The following is a 16,842-nucleotide window of genomic DNA, read 5'->3' as shown; positions in this document are numbered from 1 at the left end:
GCCGTAATTCCGCAGACTTCCAAGAATCACTGGTCTTGCTAGCCCTGATGAATTCCAACAGTCTCACCTATTACGAGATACAACGACCCTTCGGTTCTTGCTGATACAAATAAATATTCTCAGAACAAAAGAAGCCCATCTCTCAACTGATGGTTATCTAATGGGGGAGAGGGTGAATGTATTTGGCCGTTATTCGCTAGCTGACCCCCTCCAGCATCCACGCTACGGAGCAACTCCCGCCTCTTTACTCCGTAATGCACGTCGACATGCGTCCGAATACGAGAATGCACACGGGGTCCGAGGTCTTTTATGAATTCTACGAAACTTCTATACATTGTTGTCTCGGTGCCCCTCTTCGTCTCCAGGTTGGGCCCACAGTCCCAACCCGGAGACTTTCTCGCGTGTCTGATTCCGACCCTCATTATGGGGCAAGGGCGCAGAGCCAAGAATCGGAAGGATTATTTGTCCCTCATGCGCCCCAAACTTCGAATCCCGCAACACTTGGCCACTCACCAGTCTACAAGGATCCACGCTCTTGACAACCTGCGGGCTTTTCTGACGGCCCTAGTCATTGTACATCACACAGCGATTCCTTATGGAGGTGTGGGATCATGGAAGATTCGGTCAAATTGTTTTCTGGAGGAATCCATCGCCCTAGTCGGCTTGAACATGATGGATCACTCATTTTTTATGGGCCTATTCTTTTTCTTGTCAGGGTATTTTACCCGTGTGCAGATATCTAGAAGACACGTACCGGGCTCCACAATGGTCCGCTCGCGAATATGGCGTCTTTTGCTCCCGGGAATTGTCTATACAACGTTTGTCGTGCCGACGTTGGACGCCGTAGCATATGTCAGGATATTCTCGCCTAGGAGTGCAGAAGACGAACTTGTGGGAGGTATATATTTTGTCCTGGCGCCAAATTGACGGGATTCAGGGACAAGTCTGATATCTTGCTCTGACAGTGATAGTTGACATCATGGCAGTCCTCTTAGCGAAAGTTTTTCGCAAAAGTGCAAAACAGCTTATGAGATGTGTGTTTCAGCACAAATAGTTCCTCATACTAGCTGCTTGGACCACTTCTGGATTATCCAGCTTCGCCATCCGGATGGTATTCTCTGTTGGGTATCTATGGCCTCCTTTGGGATTGCAGCTCGCCTACCTGCCACAGTATGTCCTCGCCTACATGGGTGGTCATTTTTCTGCGATATCAGGCGATTATTTCATCCTATCACTATTCCAGATCAATCCTGGCAAGCCATGGAGAACGCTTACCTTTGCATAAGCATGTTCCCTAACAAGTCTTGGCATAATCACTGTATTAGAAGGGAGGTTGCTTGAGATCGACTTGGCACGAGTCATGTTACTGAGTCTTGGCGGCTTCAACACCCCAGCGCTAATTTATGCAGCATGGAATGAGATGGCCTTTGCATCCATTGGACTTTCCTTACTTGCTTTTTTTCTTCCATATGCTGATACACCCTGGCAGTATAGGGGGTTCTGGCTTCCGCGGTATTCCTATGCTGCATTTTTGCTCCACCCATTGGTGAGTCTGTTAGTTGGATTAGTGCTCGAATATTTCATGAGATGTGAAACAAAAGGTCGCTATTTAAACGGTCTGTGGTCGTGAGCCGGCCCTATCGCTATGACTCTGGTCGTTGATCTGATAAATGTGTCTAAGTCCTGGGCTGCTGCGTCGCTTTTCATATCCACGATTCCCAAGATCGGCACAATTATATAAGTCCATTGGCATCTTTCTGAATCTCTCAAGATGCTTCATAATAACCTGAGCCCCAGTATACTTATTACCGGAAGATATGAAACAAATGAAATAATTTCTAGGATATCATAATACAAATTAGTTCACTTCGGAAGCAAAGTGCGTGTGCGCCAAGTTTTTTCTTTTTTTTTTTCGAAATCGACTGTACTTGTCCCTCTAGCTCGAGCAGCCAAGAGAGGACCATCTCCGAACACTCATGCGGGAGAAAGTTAAGCCACAACAAGCAATGCAACAAAGCTTTCCAATAGACTTTCAGCGGGCGCCACCCACTGCACTGGCAAGCCTGGGCGCAGTGCAATCCCATTTTATAACACCGTCAGCTGGCCCGTACACCCCGGCAAAAAGGCGAGGAATCGCCCATGCAGCCGACTGAACAGGCTCTCAGGGCCAACAGTCGCACTATAACCGGTTAATTGCCTCGGGTCTCCAATGAGTTTCTCGGGGGAAACCCGGTTTGGGGGACAAAACTTGCCTATCCCCCGCAATTCACCCCCACAAAAACCCACTATCCCGGACCCGCTTGCCTGCGCTGGACGGGCTCGAGGGCATTGCTTCTGCGAATCATAACCCTCAATTCGACAACTTGTCATTAATGCAAGATATGCAAAGCACTATGGTCTGGGATCCAGGTCAGATTTTAGCCCCTGGCGCGGGAGCCTCGCCTTGGAATTTGGGCGCAGGTGTATGTGGAGTTACTCCGGGGTTATGGTTGGGGTCGAAGTGGATAGAGGTGGCCAGAACGGAACTTTTGGGGTTAGTCGCTGCTGTGGAGTACATAGAGAAATTATTGGATTTGCTGTAATTATGGAATAGTGGGCTATGCAATGGGTGGTCTGGATCTTTCGAAATATAAGATCGGCCTCCCTCGACGCGAGAATTCGGGGAGGAGGAATTCAGAATTGCCACTTTTGCTTGTATTCTACAGGGTCGGCTACAATCGCCTTCCCCAGGATCAAATAATTGACTTGAAAGACATCAACATATTTTGTCTATTCATTTACCCAGCATGTCTGAAGAGAACGTCAGCGAAAAACAGGAGGCCTCGACTGCCGAGATGCTGCGTCGCATCCAGACAGCCGAGAGTGTCCTTCTCCCTATCCCTCGCGATGCCTTTGAAAAGCTATACTTAAGCCCTAAAATGCCTGCTGCTGGCAATCTGCGCCGCACCTTTGGTAATCCCACGCCCATTTCGCTATTGGGTTTCCTGTTGGCTGCGACACCCGCTGCGATGCAAACGATGGGATGGGGAGGATCAGGGGGCAATGGGGGTGCAATAATGTGAGCTCTCGTTTCCGAGATTCGTTTTCTTTAAAAAGCGAAATCAAACAAGTTGAGCCCCTACTGACTCTTATCATTATGTAAAAGACCCGTCTATATCTTCTTCGGGGGCATGGTACAAATATTTGGCGCCGTTGGCGAATGGTTGATTGGCAATACCTTTTCCTGCGCTCTTTTCTTCACATATGGTTTGTGATGACTCGTTCGTTGCCGACACAAGGGTCATTCGCTGATAGTCGCTTGAATAGGTACTTTCTGGATTGTCCAAGGCACTACCCAAATGCCTTTTTTTGCAACAGGGCTGAATTACTCGTCAACTGGAAACGCATTAGAAGGCATGCAGACGCCGGAGTATAGTGCCACAACTGGTAAGCAAAAAGTCTTACCTACTACCTTTGGTCTTTGTCGGACCTAGCGCTAATCGACGCATTTCCAGGTCTCTACTACGCGATTCTTGCCGTCCTCACTTTTGTCTATCTGATATGCTCGATTCGCACCAATGTCTGCCTCTTCCTAGCGTTGTTTCTCCTTGTAATTACGTTTGCTTTGACCGCGGCAACGTTTTTCCAAAGCGCGCTTGGAAATCTTGCCCACGCGGCCAAGTTACAACAGGTATTTCATTCCCAAAACCAAGTTCCTATCTGTCGGTTTTGGACGCCCGACTAATCATGGTGTGTTCCAATAGGCCGCAGGAGCGTTCAACTTTGCGCTTTGCCTGCCAATCTGGCACATTTTTATTGCCCAGATATTCGAGGCAGTGGACTTCCCTATTACCATTCCAGTGGGTGACCTTAGCACGATAGTGCTAGGCAAGACCCAGAAGGCGCGCAAGCGCGATGTTGATAGTTGAAGGGTGATACTGAGATCGTTAGAGACAAGGGAAATAACAGGGGAAATACGATGCGACAGGCCCTACTTGGACGTCAATAGGAAGAAAGGAATTTCATGGAAATTGGTTGCGAAGTGATCAAAAAGTGTTCGGGTATAGTCTTAAAGTTCATGAATTCCCATATCCTTCCTTTGAGAGGCACGCCAGCAAGGCATTCGCTTGCTTCTCCGGACATCAAACCAACAATTTCTTGTCCGGGAAGATGTAATCCCAACATATATGCCCCCAAAAAAGACCAAGCATTATTGTTTCACACCCCCACGCCTGCTCCCAAATCTCCGTAAAACTTTTCTTGGAGGATTTTGCCCGGATGATAGTAGTGGAACATGATCTGCACAATGAGCATGGGAATTGTATCAAACAAGTACATGAAAACCTCGTGGCTGATCAGATACCCCTCATTCCCCTGACAAAACTCAATGATGCGATAAAAACACCGCAGGATAATCAGCGCCGACGCGCCAAAGAGAACAAAAAGAAGATTCCCAAACGGCATGGCCCGAATGGGAAAAGTGCTGCGTGCACGGATGCGACGGTAAAAGATCAGTGAGATCGTCAGGAACCCCCCGAAGAATAACAACTGTACTATCAAGCCAAGCACAATGACCTTCTGCCCCAAGCTTGACATGGACGATATCGCCATCATACCACCGCCGCTCGCCTGGGCCAAGAAGGCGAGGACGTCGCCAATAACAAAGACCTTGGTGACTTTTTGTGGAGAGATGATTGAGAGCTCGGGGGCGCGGGCGAAACGGACGATTCGGCCGTAAATCATATAGATGGTTGCGGCGTATAGGGACGGCGGAAGAAGAAGGCAGATGCTTTGTCCGATGTAGGGACCCAGGCTTGTGGTGTTTCGAGATGATATAGCGCGTAGTGCGTAGCCCAGCGTCATCACTGGTTGGAGACCAGAGAGTTAGTAACCATTAGTTTGAGCGGGGCAGGGTACGGACTGAGTGCGCCGGCGATGAATGTGGAGAAGAAATAGCATCGTAGCTTTATCATTTGGTAAATGTGATAGCCGGAACTTGCGCCATAGCATATCAGTGCTATGACAGCTGCGGCCAGGCTGGGCGTGTATTGGTATAAAGCATAGCTTGCCATAATAAGAATGAAAATGAATGTCAGTAATAAAGAACGAAAAAACTTGAAACGAGTGACGGTACTGGGTTTCCCAAGCCAGAACGAAAAGAAAGTGACAATTTGTCCGTGGATCCGGGGCTTAAGTAGTCCCCCAATGTGGTAAATAAAAATTCACTTCTTCAATGATCATTGCGATATACTCCGTCGAGAACTAGGACTAATAATAACCAAGGCAGTAGCCAGATTTGGCCTGGATTGATTATAGACCAATGAAATCCCTGTCGTAACCGTACTCGCATCTGAATAGAGTGGAGCCGTAAGCCTCAAGTTTCTTCATTATTAGCAGCATTGTGCGCTAAGGGGCTGGACTGCGGCTGATTTATGCAATCGGGGAATTTTCTGGAATGACTGCCAGCATGAAGCATCTAGCGTTGCAGCTTATATAGTCATACGCGTACCTGTTTATTTGAGGTCATTTTATAATTCCAAAAAGAAAGAACAACTGCTCTTATTCCTTCCCTGGCTCTTTTAGTGATTTCTGAGGTAGAGATTTTCGAGGCGCCAGGTGGATGCTCAATCCGCAAGATGATGCGTAATACATGTATCGGTGTAAAATGTACATACGTACAATGCTGCCGGCTTCAAATAGAAATTCGATGCGATACATTGAACAAAACATAATCCATTGCAAGGCTACCACTTTCAAAAAACGTTATGGCGAGGGAGCTCCACCCCGTAGCCGTTGATACGATTACGCTATACGCTATACGCGTATTGCCTCGCATGTCGCGATTGGCTGTTGACGAGCCCCTTTTTTTTGAATAATTGTCGCTGGCAATGCTAATTTTGGCGGTCAGGTAGCATTCTTCTAGCTCATGGCGGCTCTATAAAGCTCAAGCTACGTAGCTTGCTCAATTTGGGCGATCAAATCTATTATAAATTATATGGGAGCCTCAAGCGGGACAAATATTGTCGCCGACCAGGTGCCGTGGCCCATAATCTCTCGGGGCAATATGCCTTCTTCACGGTCAGTCAGTCAGGCTGCCATTTACAATGTCCAATAGAGCAAGTAGGCTGCTCAGAAAATTGTCTTCTCTGTGGTTCTCAATTCACGGCCCCAGAAAATTTTTCCACGGATTGATGATAACTTTGCTTATCGGAAGCCTCTCCCGATAGTGTTCTGCATTGGGAAAATCAAAACAGCAACACCCTTTTGGCTGAAGCGGAACACAATCACAGTCAACAGAAAGACTACAACCTTCTCGGAACCTGCGCTTCAGCACTCAACATTACGAATGCTTCATCACGCCCCAGCCTTCTACGCTACGCTCCAACAAAACAAGACATGGACATTGATTCTAAATTCTGGCCCACAGGGCTAAGAGAAACGTTCAATTGCATCACTCATAAACCACAAAGAGCAGCGGGCTAGCTAACTAGTACAAGTCTCGGTCCCAAAGCCAGTCTCGCACGCTCCGCGCGGGAAACTCGCTTACCAGCCAGCCTGCTCGGCGGAGACGTTGTCGATGTGCTGGCGGGCTTGGTACTTGGCCTTCTCCCTGTCGATGAAGTCCAGACCCCGGGTCTCGACTTCACGATCGATGAAGGCGCCAGCAAGACCAGCCATGATCTCCTTGGCCTTCTCGTGGCTCTGGGGCTGGCCTGGATTGGAGAAAAGAGATGTTAGAAAAGTTATGAAAAACCCCCGTTGTCGCTCCGTGGAGGTGCAACGCTCATGAGAGGCGGGGAGGAAGGGAGGGTGAGGGCTTACCGTTGCGGTCACAGTGCTCCTCGTAGGCCTTAGCGGCCTCGTAGGAGGCAGCACCAGCGATCAGCTCGTGCGCGAAGGAGGCCTCGTGCTCACGGCTGACGCCACCATCCTGGTACTGGTTGTACGAGTCGGCCTGGTTCGAGTCCTCTGAAGAGCGGAATGTTAGAGAGGTGGTCAGGGGCAGAATCGGTGAGTTGACATTGGCCAGTGAGACAGCCAGGTGAGATCCAGTTCTGGTCAGATCACGTACCAGAGAACCAACCCATGGTGATTGATGTTGTAAGGAAGAGGTGGGAGGATAGATAGATTTGGGAGTGAGGAGGATGGTGGAAGAAGGAAGAAAGGGAGGGCTTGGTGAGACGAGGAGGGGCTGTGAATATATACCCCTCCTCCCCCTCCAGGTGGACACTAGGCGAATCGCCGACTCGTCGACAGGAGCTGCTCCGTCTAGAGCCTAGCAGGCCAAATCATCCCAGCCCCAACGCCGCAGCGCTACGTGGCTTGTGGTGGCGATTGTCCGCCAATCTCCCAGAATGGCATGGAGACCTAGGAGTGGATGCTCCACGTAGATATGATACAGGTGGTGCCCGTGGTCTTCGAGGGGAAATGATGATTGGTGTCTCTTGGGTTTACCTTTCTCCCTATTGCTTTTGGTTACCCGCCCGCGAAACCAATCAACCGGGTCGTTGGCGTCAAGCGGGGCACAGTGACGAGGGCAGAGGGGGTCGGAGGGGGCAATCAGGGGGCAATTCGAAGGCGTCATTGCCCAGCAGATTCAAAGATCATTGCTCTCCTGCGAGATTGCAATGTATATCTTGCTTTCCTGAAGCTCAAGTATTGTGTTTGCTGGTATAGTTGATCGCCAAGCCGTCAGCCCTCTGATCACTGCGTGCTTGGCGAAGCCAAGTCTGGCTGCCTTATCCACCCGTGGCAAACAGGGTCCGTGGGGATCCATCGTGGTCCCTTCCGAGGACGACGCCGACCAAGTGGGGCTGTGTGCTGTGCAATTGCTCGTCGAATTGGCCTTTAGACCCCTCCCCCACCAGCCACTTACACCGCTTCGTGGCACTGCCCTGGATGTGAGACAGTAGTCTGTCACGGATTTCGGAGGTTGATGTAGAATCAGAGGTACAAGCTCCGTGCGACATCATGCGATACGCTGATCGCTGCAGCTGTTCGGATGCGGTTGCATGCGCCTGTCCCTGATTCATAGCAGTCGATATGAATAGAAACATCTCCTGAATTCTGAGGCCTCGGAGGTTTTGGTCTGAAGTTTGAGCTTGCCCCGCATCTCGCTTAGTGGCAATAGTAGCAAATTTGCCACACGCTATGATGGAGCTATAGCTTCACAGCCTAGGAAGGGACAAATTATTGGAGAAATCCAGGATCACGGAAATCCAACCTTCAAGATAAAAAGGAAACACCATAGTTCGGAACTCCGAATTGACTTTCGATCGAACATTGGATTTCAGGGGGGTTGAAAGTCACCGCTGGGGGTCGGTTCTGGCGTCCCACGGGCGAAACGGGCGATAAGGATCGTCAAGAATCGTAGAGAATCGTCGAGAATCCGGACCGCCCTGTCCACCGCTCTTTGCATGAGATCGTGAAGTCCCTCGGGGCAGCTAGCGGTCTGTCCAAAATTGTGAACTGGCAGTCGATGAGAGTTAAGAATGATTGTAGAAGCATAAGAACAGCCGATGTTTTACCCGAGTTCCATGATGCCAAGCCGCAGCACGGGAAAAGGATCTCTTTCCACCGATCCAGTCATTCTCCACCCTCAGGCAGGGGTCTTTCTACCAGACCGTCTAGCGCAGACACCAGATGCTTCTTGGTGGGAGCTAGTGAGAGGAATCAATCGCTAAAATGGTGGTAGCAGTCACGTCTAAACAGCATAGGCGATCAGACACCCTGTTCGGTAGAAGACATTGGCAAGCATGCTTGAAGGCATGCACGAAGGGTATTGCATTAGAGTAGCAGAGAATACTCAGTTGCAGCCAGGAATGGGAGTCCATATCTTGGAGCCATTCACTACGAATGGATGGGACCGGTATGACTGGCAAGGAATGGGCTATGTCTGGATCGGGGTCGAGACCTGGTAGGGGACCACGGGGTATACATATACGTAAGGGAAGCGATGAACCTTCTCTGGGTTCTGGGGTGTTTTCAAGGCTTGGTCTAGTCGAGGCACAATCCAACCCTCCCAGCAAGACTCAGACTGTCTAAACTGGCATATTCCCGAATCACAATACCTAAGGAAAAGGTGTCGGAGGTCATGGAAGAGCGAGCTCCTATTCATGGGAATGGAGGCTCGCTAGCTGAACCTGGGAATAGGCGGCAGTATCATGGAAGGAACTCAGCAAGCGATTCCCTCCTGCTGGGCCTTATCGCAGCAATTGCCCTAGCAGCTTTTCTCCGAAGATTCGTCTTCTTTATGTAGTACCGAGCCCTCGACAATTTTTGGACCATCGACCTGATGTGATCCAATCGGAGAATTGGTCGATTGGCAAGGTCGCATGGATAGGGTGTCCAGCGGTGTCAACCTCAGTCGCCGTCTGGCGAAGGGTCAGGGTTCGGCAAGGGGTGGTCAAGGAATGTGCGTTCATTCCCTGCGGAGAGACTCAATGGCTGGTGCAAGACTGTATTTTAGCTCGGTCTTTCGAACGGTCAGGCATGTATGTCCATCGTCGTGGTGCTGGCTTACGACCGTTCCCCCGCCGTTCCCCATCGGGGATTTGGATTTGCGGACGCGATTCCGTTATACCGACCGGGTTTACTGAGTCTTTCCTCGTCTTTTGATCTAGGCGATCTGCCATCAATTCCCTTGAGCACCAGATCTTGGATGATGACACTCTCTCGCGGGCCCGCACCCTTGCGTGCGGCGTGTGGATTATGGCCGGAGCCCCGGATGCTCGGCGCGGGGAGCGGAAGGGATCCACTTTTGGGGCCCATTGAAGGCGATCGTCATCGCCGGATGGTGTGGGGGAGAGCATTGCAACCGCCCGACTTTTTGATATCTGGGGCCGGCTGGGTCAAAGGATCATTCAAGCGACGGACGTCCATCCGAAGCCAAGAACAAGACCTGAGCGACGAGAGACGTGAAGGGATGTGGCATGTTGGGACGTGGGCTGATTTTGGGGTTATCGAAGTCGCTGCTCATGACATCAGGTGATCGTCGTCCCATATACAGCCCATCAATGGGGAGAAAGAGGGCCCTCACGGCGCATTGGCAGGTCGGAAAATTGAGACATGGAGACAATTCAATAGATGCTCCAACAGACGAGCATGGTCGGATTTGAATTGGCACGACGCCCCGTTGATCAGTCTCGTTGTTGTTTCTGGAATCGGCTCGAGTGTCTCGTTCACCCGCGAAATAAGGTCAGTCGGGTGGAGTCGAATGCGGGGTGCAGCTCCAGATTGGTCGGCGCCCAAAGCCAACCCTCGCCCCTGATGTCAGTTGCTCGTGTGATCCGAAGGGTACCGAGTAAAGGGAAGCAAATCCGATGGGCTTCCAGAGATGGAGAAAAGGGCCAGAAAGTCTCGAGTGTTGATAGCTGGAGAGCAGGAGTGAATAGAGTAGCTGACATAGAACAGGAGGTATCGGAGGTATCAGATAGATCGCATCGCTGTCCTGGACACGGACTGTCGGACTGTCGTAGTCTGGACCGGTGCAATGTAGCAGGCGCCTCCACTGGCTCCTGATGACATCCTTGACTCGACGTGAAGTTGACATGGAATGGACTGGTCGTGAACCCCCCCGCCCTGCACTTCCCCAGGTCACCTGCCCACCCCCTCCTCCTTCTCTCCTTCCCTTCTTCTCCTCTTCTTCTCCTCTTCTCTTCTCTTTCCATCTGCTCACTGCTACGAACTCTGCTCGCATCCATCTAACTTACCTTCCCGTGGAATCTCATTTCACTTCCAACCATGTCTGTCCCTCTAACCAAGGTCGACTCTGCTATCGCAGGCCTTTCCATACAAGACGACAAACCCCCGGCCTCTACTGAGAAGGAGGTATCCAAGGACGCGAAGAAGACACACAAGCGGGCTTCATCAACAGCCGAGGGCGTTTTCAACATCAAAGACCTAGGTATGCCATTCTGTAGCCAGGCATGATTTGCTTGTCAATACACCCCCTCGACCCTCTTATAGCTTATGATTCATCCATGATTCATCATCATACTCATCACTCGTGAATTCTTGTAGAAGAAAAACAGATTGAGATCACACTCCCCATCGAGACACAAAAAACAGGATGGTAAGTACCCTCTCCCTTGAACTCTCCCATTCTCCTCGCTGGCAGCCCCAGTTCCTCCTTCTACTATTCATCTCTTACCTTTCTTTCTGGCTTCTTCATCAGGAAACTCAACACCTCACCATCAACAGTTGAGGATAAGGACATCCTAAAGCTATTCCTCATTAATCCACCAGTCAAGAAGATTGACTTGCACTTCCCCCTTGGCCTCGAGGTAACCGCCCGGAATTCAAAAGGTGTCACAATCAAGGACGCATTGGACGCCATCTACAAGCAATTCAAGAAGAAGGTGAGGTGCAACGACTGCCCCCCCCCCCCCCCCTTCAATCCCGAACACCTCGGTCTTGTTCTAATATACAATCACTTCATCCGAATTCAATTCATGGCTGACTCCTTTCCAGGCTGATGATGAGTTGGACAATCCCTACCTCGCTGGTTTCGAGTGGGACAAAGAGGAGTGCTGGACACGCCTCATCGTCCACCAGAAGAAGGAGAGCACGAATGTACAACCCGCGGGCAAGAAGTCCAAAAAGAAGAACAAGGAAGAGAACGCCTAGATCGGTGCTCACACCCGACTCGGGGTCTTGTATCATGCAACTATGACCCCGGGATTCTCCGTCTCTTTCTTTCTTTTTTGTTTCTTCTGCTCTGCCTATGCTTTGTGATACTGCCCTTTATTTCCCCACTACTCCCCTCCTCATCTCCACTATGAAACGACAAGGGTTGACCCCTCTACTTCCGAACACTCCCCCTCAGCTGCAGCACCACCTACTCCCGGTTCTTGATATGTTCTTGCGCCTCTCTTTCCTTTCTACGGGAATTTCCTCATCGGCTGTTCTGCAAATGCGCGTTTCTCACTCTGGTCTTCGGGAAGTAGAAACAAGAATTAAGAGACGGCGCGGGTTGAAATTGAGCTTTAAAGGAATTCTCTTTACGGTGCTTTGTTTCTTCTTTCTCTTTTTATCTGATCCTGTATCTCTTGCTTCTATTATTCGCTGTCGCCCCAGGCCTTACTGTTAGCTTTGCAGACTTCACTTTTCTTCCCAACACCTTCGTCACCATGCCTGGTCCCTTCGCGTGGGGCGGGGGAAAAGTGTTGTGTACAGCTCTGCCTCATAGGCCCACGTTGAACACCCGGTTGACCGGGGCCCTTCTCCGTGTCCGGCCTCGGCCTCCGTTTCGGTCCTTTCTCACACGATGGGGAACTATCAATTCCACTAATTTCCAATCTGGACAACCTGGTCCTCCTCTATATTTTTTCCATGTAGCGCTTGCACTCAGACTTACCTTGTAGAGCGAGGAAACTTCGTACAGGTCATACAGCACATACCGAATGGGCCGTTCTTGACGTTGAGAGTGGGCGTTGCGCTAAAGCCCAGCCGCATCCATTGGCAGGCCCACTACCCACGCTGGCTCGAGTTTTAGGCGACTTGCCACATTCTCCACCACGGCGCATTACCTCGGACTAGAACAGGAACAGCAAGGACAGGGGGGAGAGAGCTTAATCTTGAAATCATCAAGGAAAGGTTGATTACATAACTATATTACGTCTCTAGTATCATGTGCAGAGGATTATGCGGTATGTACAATGAAATGGGTAAGAGGAAGTCGGGGTCGCGAAGCGCTTGGAGAAAAGGACAGCTGGAGGGGAGGAGGGGGGGGGGGAGGGCGACAAAATAGATGCGATGCTGGATGATGACAGGGGACTGAAAACAGATGGGAAGAGGGAAACAGGTAGATGCACATAGGACGAACGGGGGGATGAGCACATGGCAATCAACAGGTATGATCTCGAGGACCTCGTCCGGCGAAGTAAGAAAAGCAGCGCGCGCTTCAGCGGGAGCGGCCAGGCTCGCGGCTGCCAAAAAGCACTAGGATGATCTCATCCAGCACCGTGAATGCCAGGTGCGTATTCAGCGGCTGGTTGTTGAGAGTGGCGAAAATGCGGCGGGCGGCGGCCTGCGCGTTCGCGCGGCCGACGACGTTACCTGCAAGGTCTGGGATGAGCGTTGCGAGAACGACGGTCGCCTCAGCGCGGCTCTTCAACCGCTCAGGCGCGGAGCGGGGGATGAATTTTCGCAGGGTGCCGTCAGGGAAGAGCGAGTCGCGGGCGAGAGTGAGGTACCGTAGAAGCGAGTCGTCTTGGAAGAGCGAGCGGACGCTGTCGCGGGCCTTGCGCTCGATGGTGCCGCCGAGGAGCTGGTGTAGAACGACAACAACGGCGCGACCGCGGAGCCAATTGTTGCCGCGGTTGAGTTCGAAGGCTTCGAGGAAAAGGTCGCAAATGGGTTTGATGAATGGCTCGAGCTCGCGGTCTTCGAAGGCGTTGAGTTCGGCTTCAGCTTCCGCCGCGGTGACAGCGTCTTCGGTTGCGAGGACAGGGTCCTGCACCGTGATTGAGCTGGTCTGCTGGGTTGCAGCGGAGATAAGATTCTGACCGGCTGTAGAGAGCTGGTCGAGGACACCGAAGTTACCCAGGAAGTCGTCCATGCCGTCAGCAACGGAGTTGTAGATACGAGTCACAAGGTCCTTGGTTTCTCCTTCACTATTCCGGTTGGACTCTTCGCGAGGGAGAATGGCCCGCTGCGAAAGAAATGCGCGCAGGTCCCGGCTGCGGCAGACCTCGGGAAGCAAAAGCAATTGTTGTAGGTAGGCTTCCAGGGCAAGACGCCGTTTTTGCAAGAATTCTCGTTGCAGTTTCATGACCATGCGTCGACGCGGGAATTCTAGGTGTCGCACGGAAGGATAGCTCATGCGAAGCTTCTGATGGAGCTCGTGGAACTCACTATACCGACGTGCGACAGCCCAGGATGCAGCAGGCATTTGTTCGCCGGCATTCCGTTGGACTTCAACAACATCTAAAGGCGGGGTGGTTAGAAAGTGCAGAGGTGAGCGTCGAAAAATAGGAGTCTCTTACACATTGCAAACTCTCGGCCATCATCCTCCTCCTTGCCCACCACAATAGACTTAATACGGACGGTGGACCGGCCATACAAACTATTGTCGCTTTCTTGGATGATATATTGTTGCCGTTGCATCTCCTTTCGATGAATCTCGCGCTGAATGCTCGCTTTGGATTTCCGCAAAATGCGGAGCTCTGCAGTGTTGTTAGTCAATTCAGCCTTTCGAGTCAATGCTTCGACGACTGAGTCTTGGGCTGTAAGCTTGTCGATATCGGTGGTGAGAACCTCAATGGCTTCAGTAAGACCTAGGTCACCAGGTGCTGCTTCATGAACTTCATCCGCGGGATCTTGTTCATCGGCACCAACAGGTTCTTCATACTCGTCTTCGATGAATTTCTGCTGGTCCGGGAAGAGGTCGTCTTCAAAGACGCCCAGACGAGCTCCATGGCCGACTAACCCGAGCGACGCAATGCTCTTCTTCGCCTTGTCGATCGGGCGGCCATCAGGGCGAGGCACATCGAACGAAGTACGAGGCGAAAGCTCCGGGCGCTCTGGCCCAAACAGGGACGAGGAAGAAGCTCCATCACTACTTCTCAAGTCGCTACTCCGCAAGTCCTCCATGCGTCCGTTCTTGGGTTCATTAGTTATGATGTCGTTCAAAGCAGCTTCCATGGTCTCTAGGACTTGACTCTCAGTCGCATCATTGTCACCATTTTGTGAATCTTTGCCTAGGCTGGCAGTCGAGTTGGCAAGATTGTCTGTATCATAATCGTCGTCAAATAGAGGCGCAGACCGTTCAGAGTCAATAGAACGTCGTGGCGAGTCATCATCATCAAATATCTTTCCCATGCTACGTACATCACTGGATGAAACCGCAGCTCGTCGGAGGTCTTTAGAGGGCCTGGTGCCAGGCTGGGAAGTGGTGCGCACCATAAGAGGAGGCAAGGGTCGCCTCTCAGGGGCATTAAAAGTGACAGTGGGCGGAGGCGGGCGAGGTATCTGGGCCTGAGAGCCAGAAGTCTCGTCTGATGCTAAATATTTCCAGTATAAGTCGGATTCCTTAAATTTAGGGTAGTAGGTACCCTCGAGCTCCTCTAAGACCGCGGATTGTGTAGTCAACACCACTGTTCGAGCCTTACGATATTGCTCGGCAGTTGCACGCTTGCCAGCGCTTAGGAAGGTCTTGACAGCTTGCCGGGACTCCTTGGAGACTTTGATCTCGGGCTTGTTGAGGTATGTCTCACTAAGAAGCGCCATGTCATTCCTATCAGCGCTCGTCCAGGTACTTGAAGTAGATGAATCCTCGCCGAAGTCGTCTTCCAGTGGATTTCTAAACCCATCAACCACGATCCAGAATTGAACAAGAGGCATCAGGTTCTGGCGATCCATGAACTCCATGAAGTACGAAAGACCGGATGCATTGTGCATCACATCTACAAGAGATGTATCTCGTGGGGCGGAGGCAGCATCAAGCCGAGCATGACTCGATGCTAGGACGGCTGAAGAAGAGGCTTCCCCCGGAACCGCTAATTTGGCGACTTTTTGATCTAGAACTCGTTTTCCTGTTTCAAGACGTCTGAGGTAGACCTGGTCTTGCCCTTCGACCATGCTCTCCCGCTTGAGCTGGCTTGAAACAAGGGCGCGGAAACGACGAGCATCCGATAGATTGTTGCAGCGTCTAATAGCACGAACAAAACGCTCGAAAGCTCTCTCGGAGTCGTGGGGTGAAAGTCTTGGGAACGGCTGTCCTCGTTTAGATCGAGGGGCAGGGGAAGCATGCTCGTCCAGCGCCGCACGCAACTTGCGCACTGTTTTCCGATCTTGCAAGGCCGTTCGCCCATACGCTTCCATCAACTGATTCCAGGTATCAGGGTCTGACAATGCAGTCACGATAGGAAGAAGCACGGCGCACGCAATGATCTCGCGAATGAGGACGGTAACAATCCTGCTATTGAGCACATTCTCGGGGAATAATTGAGGTAGAAGACCGACGGCGATCTTGCGTAGATATTCTTGCTGCACCACTTTTTGGTCGGACGCCGAGAGCCCAACCGCGGGGTGCAGCCGACCCTCACGAAACTTGTTAGCGATCGCCAGATCCAGCTCTTCAGATTCCGTCACATTTCGGTTGAGATTTCGCCCACGCACCGAGCGCTCAGCGACATCAAACTCTTTCAAATGGGCTGTGATAATTGGAAACACTCGTGAGACGATCAACGAGATCAGATCTTCTGCCAGCAGTTTATCTCGGAGATTCTCGAGCGCAACGCGGACGACGCGATCAATTTCGTTCGAAAAGGTAGGGTTCGGGCTAATGTTGTGGTACCATGACGAGACAAATTCACGATTGACGAGGGCCAAAAGTTCATCGATTGCTTCAGAGACGACGAAGGATTCTGGGTATAACGGTTTGGCGCGGTAACGGGCCGTCTTGCGAACAGTCAAAATTTCTTTGCGCCACAATTTTGGGTGAATGAATGCGACAGAAACGCTCTTTGGAGCGATCCTTTTCTCATAATTGTTTCGGGTCGTCAAGATCACTAGGCTGAGGAACCCGCCAGAGACCAACGCCGCACCCAACCCCAGCGCATATCCGAAATACCGGAGGATCGGCAGCCAGCGGACCACCAGACCCCAGGCGATAAAACAGGCGACACTCGCTATTACCAGGTCGCGACGACGAAGGGCCATTGTCCCTGGACACGCTTGAGAGCTCCGCGTCGCATGACGACCTCTTGGGGAAGCTCAGAAGAAAGGAGTTCCTCGGGGGGACCGCTGGCGTAGTGATCAACGCGGGATTCGGGAGGGGAAACGGCGGTGAACAAGGCGATGCTCTCTCAGAGTTCCGGAACTCAAGAGGCAATGAAAAGAATGCAGAGAGTTCAAAAA

The 16,842-nt window shown here is 51.3% G+C and overlaps 6 protein-coding genes across 6 annotated transcripts; 2 read left to right on the top strand and 4 right to left on the bottom strand.

Moving 5' to 3' along the window:
* Positions 1-2,786: 2,786 nt before the first annotated feature.
* N7462_000462 (putative plasma membrane ammonium transporter (Ato3)) lies at positions 2,787-3,908 on the top strand (the record flags this gene model as incomplete). The annotated part of the gene is made up of 5 exons (XM_057072188.1): positions 2,787-3,058; positions 3,146-3,246; positions 3,307-3,426; positions 3,495-3,670; positions 3,744-3,908. The coding sequence occupies 5 exons, from the start codon at positions 2,787-2,789 to the stop codon at positions 3,906-3,908; spliced, it is 834 nt and encodes a 277-aa protein (XP_056938718.1).
* A 289-nt stretch (positions 3,909-4,197) lies between these two features.
* N7462_000461 (RTA1 domain-containing protein) lies at positions 4,198-5,051 on the bottom strand (the record flags this gene model as incomplete). The annotated part of the gene is made up of 2 exons (XM_057072187.1): positions 4,198-4,844; positions 4,901-5,051. 2 exons carry the CDS (start codon positions 5,049-5,051, stop codon positions 4,198-4,200), a joined length of 798 nt encoding a protein of 265 aa, XP_056938717.1.
* A 1,471-nt stretch (positions 5,052-6,522) lies between these two features.
* Positions 6,523-7,067, bottom strand: N7462_000460 (DUF3759 domain-containing protein; the record flags this gene model as incomplete). Its single annotated transcript, XM_057072186.1, has 3 exons — positions 6,523-6,692; positions 6,802-6,948; positions 7,052-7,067. The coding sequence occupies 3 exons, from the start codon at positions 7,065-7,067 to the stop codon at positions 6,523-6,525; spliced, it is 333 nt and encodes a 110-aa protein (XP_056938716.1).
* Positions 7,068-10,722: 3,655 nt separating this feature from the next.
* N7462_000459 (uncharacterized protein) lies at positions 10,723-11,607 on the top strand (the record flags this gene model as incomplete). The annotated part of the gene is made up of 4 exons (XM_057072185.1): positions 10,723-10,885; positions 11,002-11,053; positions 11,105-11,339; positions 11,452-11,607. 4 exons carry the CDS (start codon positions 10,723-10,725, stop codon positions 11,605-11,607), a joined length of 606 nt encoding a protein of 201 aa, XP_056938715.1.
* Positions 11,608-12,163: 556 nt separating this feature from the next.
* On the bottom strand, positions 12,164-12,506 carry N7462_000458 (uncharacterized protein; the record flags this gene model as incomplete). The annotated part of the gene is made up of 2 exons (XM_057072184.1): positions 12,164-12,235; positions 12,381-12,506. 2 exons carry the CDS (start codon positions 12,504-12,506, stop codon positions 12,164-12,166), a joined length of 198 nt encoding a protein of 65 aa, XP_056938714.1.
* Positions 12,507-12,883: 377 nt separating this feature from the next.
* rgsC (putative intermediate filament protein (Mdm1)) lies at positions 12,884-16,644 on the bottom strand (the record flags this gene model as incomplete). Its single annotated transcript, XM_057072183.1, has 2 exons — positions 12,884-13,908; positions 13,968-16,644. 2 exons carry the CDS (start codon positions 16,642-16,644, stop codon positions 12,884-12,886), a joined length of 3,702 nt encoding a protein of 1,233 aa, XP_056938713.1.
* Positions 16,645-16,842: the final 198 nt, after the last annotated feature.

The sequence above is a fragment of the Penicillium macrosclerotiorum genome (genome assembly GCF_028827735.1).
Source record: "Penicillium macrosclerotiorum strain IBT 26536 chromosome Unknown utg000001l_segment0_segment0, whole genome shotgun sequence".
NCBI classification, from domain to species: Eukaryota; Fungi; Ascomycota; class Eurotiomycetes; order Eurotiales; family Aspergillaceae; genus Penicillium; species Penicillium macrosclerotiorum.
The sequence above is the reverse complement of the archived record's forward strand: the minus strand, read 5'-3'. Positions and strand labels throughout refer to the sequence as shown.